Source organism: Maylandia zebra, linkage group LG2, assembly GCF_041146795.1.
Source record: "Maylandia zebra isolate NMK-2024a linkage group LG2, Mzebra_GT3a, whole genome shotgun sequence".
Classification (NCBI taxonomy): domain Eukaryota; kingdom Metazoa; phylum Chordata; class Actinopteri; order Cichliformes; family Cichlidae; genus Maylandia; species Maylandia zebra.
In genome coordinates, this window is record NC_135168.1 from 38,999,209 (window position 1) to 39,012,922 (window position 13,714).

A 13,714-nucleotide genomic window follows, 5' to 3' on the forward strand; every position below is an offset into this window, starting at 1 on the left:
GACTGTTTTGAATGCGCAGACTGTTTTGCAATAATGCAGCACTTTGTAATGTTTTGTGTTTGAGGTGTTTATTAATGTTGAATTGATATTATTAATTATAGAGGATAGCTGCACATATGCTACTCTCTTCTTGCTCGCTGACCTCTGACACAGTAATTAATGATTAATCATCAGTTTATTAACGTCAACTAGGCTGTTTATACATTCTAAAGAGATCAGTAGTTCAAATGTTTGTATAGACACAAAATCCTACTGGCATGAAATATGAGGAAACAAATCTTTAAGAGCTAATAATTTTATTAAAAAAATATCAAGAAGTACAAAGAGACATTCATCTATTTACAAAAACACAGAAGAATAAAAACAGGATACAACGGAGTGGACATAAAATATAAGCACATATAAAAAAATTAAATAAAAAAAACTACAATCATTTCATGTCCATGTTTTTTTTTTTGTCAAGGTGACTTTGTTGAGAGTTCAGAGGTCATATGAGGTGCTTTTTCTTTCAGAGAGCTTAAAAGACAATTACATGGCAGCTGTGGAGGGTTCCACTGGGGAGGAAGTGGTCTTCTGCTTTTTATCCCTAAATTCACAAAAAACAAACAAACAGTGCACTCATTAGGAAAAAAATGTCATTTATTACTTTATTTCTATAAACTGAAGCGATTCACTAATAATCTAACATTATTATTTAGACAATCAGAGTACTGGATGTAAAACTTGGATGAGTGTGGTGAAGTGTACTCACATGATTTTAGTCAGGAGCCTTTTCACGTTTCTTTGCTCGGGGTTCAAGCAATAGCGGAGGCCACTGTTCAAGGTAACACTGTTGAAATAGAAAATAGAGGTAAGTTCAATTTAAATGGAAAAGCTAAGGATCCTACAAGTATTTTTCTAAAATCATTATCTACCTTAAAAAGGTATTTTTAGTTAGGATGCATTTAATTTGCACTGTCGTGCAATTTCTTGTGTGATGCTTTATTAAAGCTTAGCAAATCTTCATGTTGAATTTATCAAAAGTAATAATGAAAAAAAAAGTCATATTAAAAAAAACTTACACAATCTCCACTTTGTTGCAGAAGATGGTTGCTGGGTAGATCTGTATGTCCTTTATGTCAGTCTTCATGCCGTTAAGATTCCTGACACGGTGACACAGACACTGCTGTCCTGATTGTTTGACTAGAAAAGAAGGCAATGAAAAAGAAATTAATATTTGACGTGCACAAATTCAAGTTTGCGTAATTTCAACCAAGAATCTAAATCATCTAAAAGGACAAATAAAGAAAGAAACTTACGTTGGGCCTGGGAGATGCAGACCATGACAGCCAGGAGCAGAAACGCTTTGATGAGGGTTGACATTGCTGGTTTCAAGATGACACTGGTGCTGAAAACGTGCAGCAAAGATAATAATGAAGCCAGAGAGAGTCTTGCAACAATTAAAGACTGATTGTTGACAGGAGTGCTGTGAGGAGTCGACTCAGAGTGGGCTCTTAAATACTTACTTTGGCTGCATACGTAATCTTTCCTGTGACAAAGGGAAATTTTTGACAGTGGAAAGTGAAACTCAAAAATGCCACAAAATCGAAAAAGCCAACCCTCCAACCCCCCCACTCCTTCTCAGCTCTGTGTCTGGTGGTACAACATTTTGACATTTTGTGGTAATATGATACATTACAATAGAACATTAAACCTTTTTGCATAACAATTACAAGTTCTCACACATATGAACTTGTATTCTGAATGTTTGTGTGAACAGGCAAAGACACAAGGACATTTATTTCTTAAACATTTTGCATAATGAATTAATTTTGATAAAAACAAAACAAAAAACAAAACAAAACAAAAAAACCCCACATCAACCATCAAAACATTTAGGTCATGTGAGAAATGAAACCTTTCTAACCTGTGAGAAATAAAAGGAAAAACACTTGGGCCATGTTAAATATTCATATGGCACCAAATAAGTGCATTTAGGATTGTAGACATGATTCAAACAGAACATCAGAATGAGGAAGCAAGGTAATTTAGGAGTTATAATGTCACATGTTTGCTGGTGCCTGTTGTGCTGATTTGAGTATTTCAGAAACTGCTAATCTACCGGGATTTTCCTGAGCAACAATCTCAAGGGTATACAGAGAACGGCCTGAAAAACAGAAAATATCCAGTGAGCAGCAGTTCTCTGTGGGATAATTCCTTGTTGACGCCAGAAGTCAGAGGAGAATGATTTAGTCGCGTCGAGGTGATACAAGGCAACAGCAACTCATTTAACCACTTGTTACAATCAAGGTATGAAGAAGAGCATTTGTTGTGAATACACAACACACTGAACCTCAAAGCAGATGAGCTACAGCATCAGAAGACCACAAGAAGTGACACTCATGTCAGCTAACAACAGGAACCTGAAGCTTAAAATTTACATGGACTCACCAAAATTGCATAACATAAGATGGAAAAACATTGACTGGTCTGATGAGTCAACATGTAGGTGATAGGGTCAGAAAGAACATGGGCACATGGATCCATCCAGCTCTGCGTCAACAGTTCAGGCTGGTGGTGGTTTAATGATGTAGGGAATCTTTTCCCGGCACTATTTGGGCCCCTCGGTATCAGTTGAGCAGTGTAACAAAACTCAAATCATCTCACATCAGTTTCTTGAACATTGCAGTGAGTGCACCGTACTCAAATGGCCTCCTCATCTGTCAGATGTCAGTCCAGTAGATCATCATGGATGTGTAGCTGGCAAATCTACAGCACCCGTGTGATGCTGTCGTGTTAATTTATGGACCAAAATCTGTGGGGAATTTTTTTGCAATGTGTTGAATGCAAACAATTACGGCTGTAATTGCTGAAGGTAGAATGAGGTCCTAGTAAGGTATATCTAACTAAGTAAGCTGTGAGTTTAAACTTAATGCAGAAAAGATAATACATTATAGAGCCCATTGCTGGAAAATAAGAGTTCTCAGGGGTATCAGTTGTCTCTAGAAGACTTAATGTGAGCAAACTGTCAAATATCCCAGAGCTGTAGCCATTCTAAATGGAGGGATAAAGTCATCTAAGTTACTGTGTTGGACTAAGCAGCTTTTACAGGAAACATTTAGTTGCAGTTATTGCAACACATCGGCGTTGCAGCGGATATTGAAAGCTCACACACACATGCTGTAGGTAAAATAAGCTCTCAAGGCCTTGGCTAACAAACTAGAAAGCTGCCACTATTTAGATGTACTGGCTATGGTTTTGTGAGAGCTGAAAATTATTTTGAATTTCATGTTCTTTATATCAAATTCATAATAGACTGAAAAAATATATATATATAAAAAATGGGGGCAGATTAAAGTGTTTCAGAGTTAAAAAAAACGACAACTTCTGCTTCCATTAAACATACAGTTCACATACACGTGCATTTTCCACAATGCACCATTTCATATAATCCTAACATTTGCTTAAAAAAAAAGCTTACCTGCTTTATTCCTATAACTTTTTTAAAGTTATGTTTTATTTTATGTTTTTAACTTTCTGCCCAAAAAATAATAATGGATTTAACCTCCTTCATATCAAGCTTTGTGGAATTTTTAAATGAAATTATTTAATTGAATAAACCAGAAAAAATATATATCTGAGCTAAATAGGGAGCAGATGCACAAATAAAGTGAAACAAACTTTTTCTTTAATTATATCATTTTATTAATGTTCAAACATCAGAAAAATGTAATATTCCAACTATCACATGATAATACAATAAAAATCCTTCTCTTTTTATTGCTATCATAACAAAGGCAGATATTTGAACAACTTACACAACATGTGGGCTTTTTCTTTCTTTCTTTTTTTTTATTTTGCAACACGAGGGCTTGATGTTACATGCATCAGTGGTTTGACACCTTTAGCATTCTCATCTCCAAATGAGAAAGGTGTGAGTGCTCGGAAAAACACGCAGCTTTGTTTTATTTCTTTCCATTTGTAGTAAGCGGTAGTTGTACATTTGTGACATTTCTGGTGTGAATAAATCGGTAATCTCTGACTTATCTGACTATCTGCCTTCTGTCTTTGGTTTGATGGTGACACACCAGATAAAATCTGATCAGATCTGATAAGAAAAGCCACCAAGATCAAAGCCTTGAGCAAATATGGTTTCAAAAGAAAGCTTCGGAGTTTCAGTTTTATTTCCCTTTTCATTTGACGCTTGGCAAACTGAAATTCAATCAACTTTTATTTTCTTCTTTTTTTTTACAACCTATTTTCAGCTGCAAGAAGGTCAGAAAGCCAGAATGAAACAGAAAGTGATGTAATAAGAAGAATTCACATTAGTTTCCTGTAAAAGCTGTGATGTAGAGAACCAGCAGCTTAAAAAAATGAGGAAAGGAGGATGAAACTAGTGTTTATAGTATTAATCAAAGGGGTTATGTCTCTAAAATGTCAACTCTGAGGACTTCAGAAACATGTTTGGCATTCACCCAAACTACAAAACATCTCGTTTGCAGCCATGCAGAAGGTTTTGGTTTGACTTACTGCAACTTCTGACATATCTGTCTACGTCTGGAATGATGTGGGTGATGTCCCGTGATGGTGGGCTGCTGCAATCCAAATCATTCACATCGATTTCAATACTTAAGTGTGAAAATCTGTTTTTGGGGGCAGAAATGATGGTTCAAGCACTGTAATGTTTAATTTAAAATTTAATACAATTTTAAAAGGGCTTTCTGAGAGGTTGCATGCAAAAAGAACTTTAAAAAACAAAAATCATTGGATTCGAAGATTAAATGTAAAATATTAAACCAAAGATTCAAACAAATGTCAAAGTGGAGGCATGCTATTTTAAGACACGGGGATCTTCCCTTCCAATAAAAAGCGAGAATGGGGACTTTTTTTCTTGCGGTGCCAGACTGAACACCAGTAGTCGCTTGGTCAGCAAGTGTGACCTCTCTAAAACGACACAGAAGCGCTTATAACGTGTAGAAAACTATAAATCAAATCAAAACCTGCTCTCACAGAGAGATTTAGAAATCACGCTTTTTTATTCAGTGCTTCCAACGCAGATTAACTGTATTTCTGTGCACTTAGCACGCTTGAATATTTTATATGTACTTTTTGTTAATATTTAATGGCTTTTCCCATTTGTGGGTACAGCTTGTTCTTTCAGATATTCTGGCACAGGGACAAAAATGTGGTGCAACTGCAGTCCAACGGAGAGCGGTGGAACAGATATGGCCAGGAACATAAATGGAAAGTGGCTTTTCCCCCTCCCTATTAGCCCTAATGGTAGTGGGGTTAAAGTGAGTTTGTGTATATAAGGGGATTGCCAACCTTACATATTAAGACTATATTTCCTTTTTGTGAGGATGTGTGCCGCTTTACTTGTGGTGAATACCACAATGTGTGACCCCGTATAGGAATAAACCAACAGGAACTAGCAACATCAGCAGAGTCTCTTCCTGTACAAATTTTCTAGACAAGCCCAGTGTGGTTGCACTTCTCATTTCATTTAAAAAGTGATATTTCTTAGTAGGAGTGGAGGTATGATGAAATACAAAGCGACTAAACAATATTTCTTGTTGTGGAAAAGGAAAGAGGAAACAATTTAAAGGGATTTTCAAATTTTTTATGCACATAAGTCATGCAGACTCCAACTCAAAGGCTTTGAATTAAAAAACTACAACTTTATAAAAGCCGTTGCTTCAGGCTTTGTTGTTTAGATCGTGATCTAAACTCATAAGGTGGAGAAGATGTAAACGAAAGTTTTCACAAGAGTTTATGTAGCCAGGTGAAAGTACACAATGGTACAACTTGACACTTCCATAGGAAATAAGATGCACTCAAGCCATTCATCATAAGCAAGTGCAGGCACACCTATAAAAGCGGACATTTTGAAAGTTTGCTGCTCTGAAGCATTCAGGTTTGGATTCAAAGAACAAAGAAAATAAGAAAGAAAAGTTAATGACAGCATAATTTAAGAAAAAGTGAACAAGTACGGCTTGTTTGGAAAGATTGCCTGGAAAAGACTGTTCTCTCTAAAAATCACACGGCAGCGTGGCCAAAGTTCGCCAAGTAGCATCTGAACAAACAACAAGAGTTCTGGAACAATGGATAGATGGATCTGGATAGATGAAACCAATAAAACCAAAGTGCAGACGTTGGGTGATAATGCACCGCACCACGTCTGCTACAAAACAAACGCATAACAGCACAAACACCTCGTACCAGCTGTCAGGCACGGTGGTGGAGGGGTGATGATTTGGGCTTGTTTTGCAGCCACAGGGATCTTGCAGTGATTGAATTGACCATGAAATCCTTGTATGCTAAAGTTTTATAGAGTCAAATGTGAGGTCATCTGTCTGACAGGCAAAGCTTGGGTGAAATTGGGTCACACAACAAGCCTATGATGCTCAAAACAGCACTGGATACCAACCCTCCCACCCTCCACCCCCACTCCTCAGCTCTGTGGCTGGTGGTACAACATTTTGACATTTTGTGGTAATATGATACATTACAAGAGAACATTAAACCTTTTTGCATAACAATTAAAAATTCTCACAGAGATGAACTTGTATGCTGAATGTTTGTGTGAACAGGCAAAGACACATGGACATTTATTTCTTAAACATTTTGCATAATGAATTAATTTTGATAAAAACAAAACAAAAAGCAGACTGAAAAAGAAAAGAATTGGAGTGCTCCAATGGCCCAGGCAAAAGCTAGACCTCAACCTGACTGAAATACTTCGGAGAGGCCTCAAGAGAGCTGTGCATGAACAAATGCCGACAAACCTCAATGAACTTAAGAAGCACTGTAAAGAGAGGGCATTGAAATTCCTCAGCAATGTGACAGACGAATCTTTCAAAAGTCATACCGAAAACCCGTGTCAACTTGTTGCTGTTAAATGTGTTCAACGAGCTGTTGAATCATGGGGAGTTTTTCACGAGTCTCGCAAAGAATCCTGTGAAAAGTTTCACATGTGTATGTGTGGTTCCCAAGTGTGGTGAACTTTTTCCACAACATGGTTAAGATGCTTCCTTATTTTTTAATTGTTTATGGATCAGTGGTACTATATAGTTGAAATATGTAGTAGAAAACAGTTTAGATAAGGAAGAGTTACCTTAGTCCATCCATTCATCCATTCGCTTTGGCTTATCCTTATCAGGGTCGCGGTGGTTGGGTGGGTGGGGGAGCTAGGGTGAAAGGCGGGGTACATCCTGGACAAATCACCAGTGTGTTGCAGGGCTAACAGGCTGCTGACCTGTTAACATAGTGTGCCTAAAAAACAAAACAAAACCTTAGTAAATTACTAAGGTATATTTATACTGCTCAAAAACAAGGGAAATTAAGGGAACACTAAAATCACACACTGGGTCTTGACAGTTGAAAATCTTTACTGAAACACTTGCTACGAAGAAAATAATTTAATATGATTTTGAAAACTAAAATCAGCAACCCTTTGAGGGACGGTCTGAAATATACACCAAAAATCTAAATAATAATAACAATTATTAATAATTTACTAGTAGTCAACTGTCAGTTTGATGCAAATAGATCTCATCTTCCTGTTGAGGTAAGTGTGAAATGCAGCTAAGAATATTTTCCTGCAACCACCACATCTTTCTCCCTCTTAACGCTGACACATCTTTTCTTTCCTTTATGGTTTTTATGGTGTTTTTCTTTTTTTTTCTTCCTTTATTGGCTGAAAGAATTCTTCAGTTATAATAACATTATAATAACGTTGTATCAACACCAGGGAACGTACATGATACTGCATGTGCAACACTGAACATAGAAATCTAACACACACACTAAGCATTATATACAGCAAATATATATTTGATTAAAACATATCTCATTCTCAGGGTACTTGTGGTTCTCCCCCCAACAAATCTCTTCTTCTTTTACTTAAGCAATAATAAGAAGTGGCAACAGTAATAATAATGTGTATGCTAATCTTGCTGCAAATAAGGTTTCCCATACTACCAGTAAGTCCCAAACTCTATTAAAAAAATCTGATATTTGGTTTTAAAAGCCATTGCTTTCAGAGAAATAAATAACCTTACAATCAGCAACTTTTTTGGCATTATTTTGCTCATATAAATATTGCGTACGGAAGAACTAAAATGATTTACTTCCTCCAGTCACAATAATCATATTCGGTACTCATAGTCACTGCTGCTACTTTCTAGTAACCCCGATTGATCAACACAAGAAAAAACGCTCTGTGGAGCGTTTTCATTATGTGTTTTTACATTTTTACACATAATGTAAAAACACATAATGTGTTTTAAAGCACTGTTCAAAAGTCTTGAGCCAACTAGTTTCCATACACGTTTTGTTAGGAAAATAGCAAATATAATATATAAGGCAAAAACTGAGTTTTTACAATTCTAATGAGCTTGAAAATTAATATTTGTTACGATCAACTTCAACACAGGCTGAACTATCAGAAAAGCTTTCTTCTAATTTCTTTAATTACTAGGACCTTCAAAACTCTTCTGCCTTTTGTTCTCTTCTATGTCTATAAACACATCACATTGCCACACTGCTTCAAAGGTCTACAACTTCTAAAACACCCTCAGGAAGCCTGAGAAATATGACTCGAAACCACTTTAAAGCTTGGAAGGAAAATACGGTATAAGGAGACAAGACGCCCTCAGACGTCTGCCAGGCAAGCTCGCTCTCCTCATTTACGTCATTATTGTATTTTCTATACATTCATTTTGTTTTTTTGTTCTTTTTAAAGATGCTTTAAGCAGATTGTAGTTCAGCAAAAACAAATGCAAAGTGCAGGCCTTTACTTGACTTTTTTTTTTTTTTATCTATATGGATATAGTACAGGTATAGAACTCATTAAATGTTTAGTAAAATTTATTTGGAATATTAATGATAAACATCAAGTGAAAAAAATGTTTTCATCAGAAATTTAATTTGTTTTTTAAGCATGTATAAGCAGTATACAAACAATGTAGTATATCTACATACTTATGCAGGAACATTGTATTTTATTGTGTTTAAATTGTAACTTGTTATTATAATGTACATATTAAAGTCATAATAAAGTAACATGATATTTAGAATCCACAAATATGATTCCCTATATGCTGACATGTTGTCAATACAAACAGTGAAATAAGAAACATAGTTTCAAGTAGCTCTATATAGAATTATTACTACTTTTACACTTAGATCAGTCTATTGACCTTCAAGGAGAGGTCAGAGGTCAGATAAGACATGCTATTATAGATCCTTATACAGCTCATCAGTCTTGTAAGAATCTAAATTTTTAAGTTATAAGGCATTTTTTCAATTTTGGATCAATAAATTATTAAGCTGACCTTGAAGACCTTGGTGGTTGTAAGCCAGGTTTGAATGGATTGTTAATATGACTGGCCCCAGGGAGGGGTTACCTGCCCCTCCCTTCCTTCCCTCCCCATCTCCAGCTGCCTCCCTCTTCCCGCTCCTCCACAACCACCCACACATGCAGGGCCTTGGAGTGGGGGTATGTCACCAGGGTGCAGAGGAGGCTACCCCCCCCCCCTGTCCCCTTCTGGCTGCCTCTGCCTCAATTTTATCCCACAACTTAGACATTCACATTATTCACACTCTCATTACACATACATATAGGATCTTGGGGGTGGGCACAATCACGGAGTCCAAATCACCATCAGGGTGTATACCTCACCCCTGACGTCGTTGCCCACCTCTCAATTTTAAATACACTTAGTCATTGAGGGTTAGCAGGAGGGACTATGCGCTTACCTGCTGCTCCTTGGCAGGTAGCTCCATGCCCTCCTGGGTTTTAATTGCACCTTAGAACACATATGCATCAACACTACAATGAGCGGGTGGAGGGAGGTTTGGAGTCTTCTCCCACCCCCATTCTCTGCGGCCTGCTGGAGCGGGAGGGCTAGTAGGAGGAGTTGGCCGTCCGACTGCGGTCTGGGGTGTGGGGCCTCCCTGCTGCTGCGGAGTCGGGGTGGTCTGCCTCTCCCCACCGCAGGGAAAAGGGTAACACCACCTGGGTCTGGGTGCAATTCCCCCCTCCAGGGGCAAGGGTACCTAGACCCGGTTTGTAGAGTACGCTTGGGGAGTGTGATTGTGTGTACAGCGTCTCTTTATGTCTGTCTCCACGTTGGTTGAGTGTGGAGTGAGTGCATATGAGAGCATGAGGGTGGGAATGGATGTTTGTGTCTGTGTGTGCCTGTATGTCTGTGTCTATATGTCAGGTTGGGTATCAGACGCCACCTCTCTGGGGACACCTCAGGCCCTCCAAGGTTTGGAGGCCTATCTCCACCCACCACCACTTCCCCTGCCGGTGGCGGACTCCCTCAGGTGTCGGTGTGTTGGTGGTTCTTTGTGTCTGGGGGTGGGCGTCCGGGTACACACCGGCTCACTCCTTGGCGGCCGCTTGTCGGGGCCTGGGGCCTGGGGCTCGCTCGGGCCCCTTTGGAGGTGGGGTGCCCCCGGCCTCTCGGCCTAGGGCTCGGTCACTCAGGCGCAGCTGGGGGCCGGCGGAGCTCACGGGCGCGTCACTGCAACTCCCCCTGACTTCTGCTCCGCGGCTGCTGGGCGAGCCCTCATCTGGGACTCTCCTCAGCTCTTACTGGGACAGTGGCGCGGCTGCCCCTCTGTTGGTCTTCCTTGGTCTCTTGTGTTCTGGGGGCCTCTGGATGTCTGGAGTTTTGATCTCCTCCATACCCGCTTCACACCCTGGAGGACGGGGCTGTGGCCCCCCCACACTCCCTAGCAGATCATTACATGGAGAAACCTTTGGAATGCAAGCATGCTGATCCACACAGGTATGCACACATGGGTATTCACAGACGCGGACTAAAGCTTTCTTGGCTGCTGCCTCAAAGCACACTGTGCGCTGTCTATCTTGCGTGCTGCACAATATCGTTTATTACTTAGTAAATACTGATATCTATGACTAGCTAGTTTATTGTGATGGTATGGTGCTTTGTTTTCTCTATTATTATGTTGCTCTTTGTTGTTTGCTGTCTCCTCTGTTTGTTTTTGTTTGTTTGTTTGTTTGTTTTTTTTCTCCATACAGGTGACCCAGGAGTTTTTTTTTTGTTTTTTTTTTTTTTTGTCTCTCTTCCCCCCCCCTTCTCACCGTCTCTTCTCCCCTTTGGTTTTCTTTCTTTCTCTCCCCCTCTTTCTCTCATTCATTCCCCCTGTCCTATTTATTAAAAAAAAAAAAAAAAAAAAAAAAAAATGACAAAGGATGAACTGAAGCTCTGCCATCACGTAATGTCGCATACTGCTGTTTCTGATGTCATTTAAAAAAAAAAAAAAAAAAAAAAAAAAAATAATAATGTGTATGCTAATCTTGCTGCAAATAAGGTTTCCCATACTACCAGTAAGTCCCAAACTCTATTAAAAAAATCTGATATTTGGTTTTAAAAGCCATTGCTTTCAGAGAAATAAATAACCTTACAATCAGCAACTTTTTTGGCATTATTTTGCTCATATAAATATTGCGTACGGAAGAACTAAAATGATTTACTTCCTCCAGTCACAATAATCATATTCGGTACTCATAGTCACTGCTGCTACTTTCTAGTAACCCCGATTGATCAACACAAGAAAAAACGCTCTGTGGAGCGTTTTCATTATGTGTTTTTACATTTTTACACATAATGTAAAAACACATAATGTGTTTTAAAGCACTGTTCAAAAGTCTTGAGCCAACTAGTTTCCATACACGTTTTGTTAGGAAAATAGCAAATATAATATATAAGGCAAAAACTGAGTTTTTACAATTCTAATGAGCTTGAAAATTAATATTTGTTACGATCAACTTCAACACAGGCTGAACTATCAGAAAAGCTTTCTTCTAATTTCTTTAATTACTAGGACCTTCAAAACTCTTCTGCCTTTTGTTCTCTTCTATGTCTATAAACACATCACATTGCCACACTGCTTCAAAGGTCTACAACTTCTAAAACACCCTCAGGAAGCCTGAGAAATATGACTCGAAACCACTTTAAAGCTTGGAAGGAAAATACGGTATAAGGAGACAAGACGCCCTCAGACGTCTGCCAGGCAAGCTCGCTCTCCTCATTTACGTCATTATTGTATTTTCTATACATTCATTTTGTTTTTTTGTTCTTTTTAAAGATGCTTTAAGCAGATTGTAGTTCAGCAAAAACAAATGCAAAGTGCAGGCCTTTACTTGACTTTTTTTTTTTTTTTATCTATATGGATATAGTACAGGTATAGAACTCATTAAATGTTTAGTAAAATTTATTTGGAATATTAATGATAAACATCAAGTGAAAAAAATGTTTTCATCAGAAATTTAATTTGTTTTTTAAGCATGTATAAGCAGTATACAAACAATGTAGTATATCTACATACTTATGCAGGAACATTGTATTTTATTGTGTTTAAATTGTAACTTGTTATTATAATGTACATATTAAAGTCATAATAAAGTAACATGATATTTAGAATCCACAAATATGATTCCCTATATGCTGACATGTTGTCAATACAAACAGTGAAATAAGAAACATAGTTTCAAGTAGCTCTATATAGAATTATTACTACTTTTACACTTAGATCAGTCTATTGACCTTCAAGGAGAGGTCAGAGGTCAGATAAGACATGCTATTATAGATCCTTATACAGCTCATCAGTCTTGTAAGAATCTAAATTTTTAAGTTATAAGGCATTTTTTCAATTTTGGATCAATAAATTATTAAGCTGACCTTGAAGACCTTGGTGGTTGTAAGCCAGGTTTGAATGGATTGTTAATATGACTCCTATCTACACCCCTATAAAGTCTTTCATTCAAAACTTTTTGAGTTTAGTTAAGTTTAGTTACAGGCAGAATGATGACATGAGCGCACACAACCAAAAACATAACCTTCTTGAGTTAATAATGAGTAGCTGGAGACTTTTTGCACAGTGCAGTACACTAATGAAGGGGGGGGGGGGGGGTTGCTTGGTTTAGGGGAACTGACCCTCTGCCCCTGACCTCAAACAATGGCGTATTATTCTACTTTATAGTCGCCTTTTAACTTAAGTTACAGATGGTGTATGTATTAAATATCAACACCCTGGCCTTGAAAGCATACAGCCTTCTTTGGATCCAACCTTGGACTCAAGTCCAAAACATTCGGTTGTTAGTACAGTTATGACTTTGTCTTTGACCCTTAAATCCCTAAACTGATAGTCTTTGAAAATAATTATTTACCATACAGAGAGTAAGAACGGCTTACAGGAGATTTACTGTTATAAAATGTCCAATGAATCAGTTATGCAAAGTGTTTTCTTGAGTAGTAATGATGGAAGCCTGCCCTCTAGTGTCTCTTATTTAGTAGAACAGCCATGGCCTGTTAAGTTTTTTCTGCACACGCCTCATTGAACCGTTTTATTCTACATGCAGATCATTTGTGCTTTGGAATGTGAAAATGTATTAGTGTGGCATTGCGTCCTTCAGCGTCACCTTTTCCAGTTATGCCTTACTGCATGCATCGTTGTTGCTGTCGTACCAGTGCAGCAATAAATAACCAGCATCTTGCATGTTGAGGTTCACCGGTGCCATCTTTGCTCTGCCCGTGTCTCTCCACACTTGTGTTTACCAGTGCAGGATCCCATGACAGTTACCATAGAAACTTCGGCGCCTGGCACCAGCAGAGCCAAGAGTGGAGTTCATTTCTGAAGGGTCTCCGTGTGCAGGAAAATAAAGCCTGCAGCTGAGGGGAAAAGCACGTTTCACACAATC

General features: G+C 38.2%; 1 protein-coding gene across 1 annotated transcript; it reads right to left on the reverse strand.

Annotated features, from left to right (window-relative positions):
* Positions 1 to 279: 279 nt before the first annotated feature.
* On the reverse strand, positions 280 to 1,476 carry LOC101478190 (C-X-C motif chemokine 10). Its single transcript, XM_004571703.3, has 4 exons — positions 1,299 to 1,476; positions 1,062 to 1,182; positions 752 to 829; positions 280 to 586 (listed from the first exon to the last, which is right to left on the reverse strand). The coding sequence occupies exons 1-4, from the start codon at positions 1,360 to 1,362 to the stop codon at positions 529 to 531; spliced, it is 321 nt and encodes a 106-aa protein (XP_004571760.1). The 5' UTR covers positions 1,363 to 1,476; the 3' UTR covers positions 280 to 528.
* Positions 1,477 to 13,714: the final 12,238 nt, after the last annotated feature.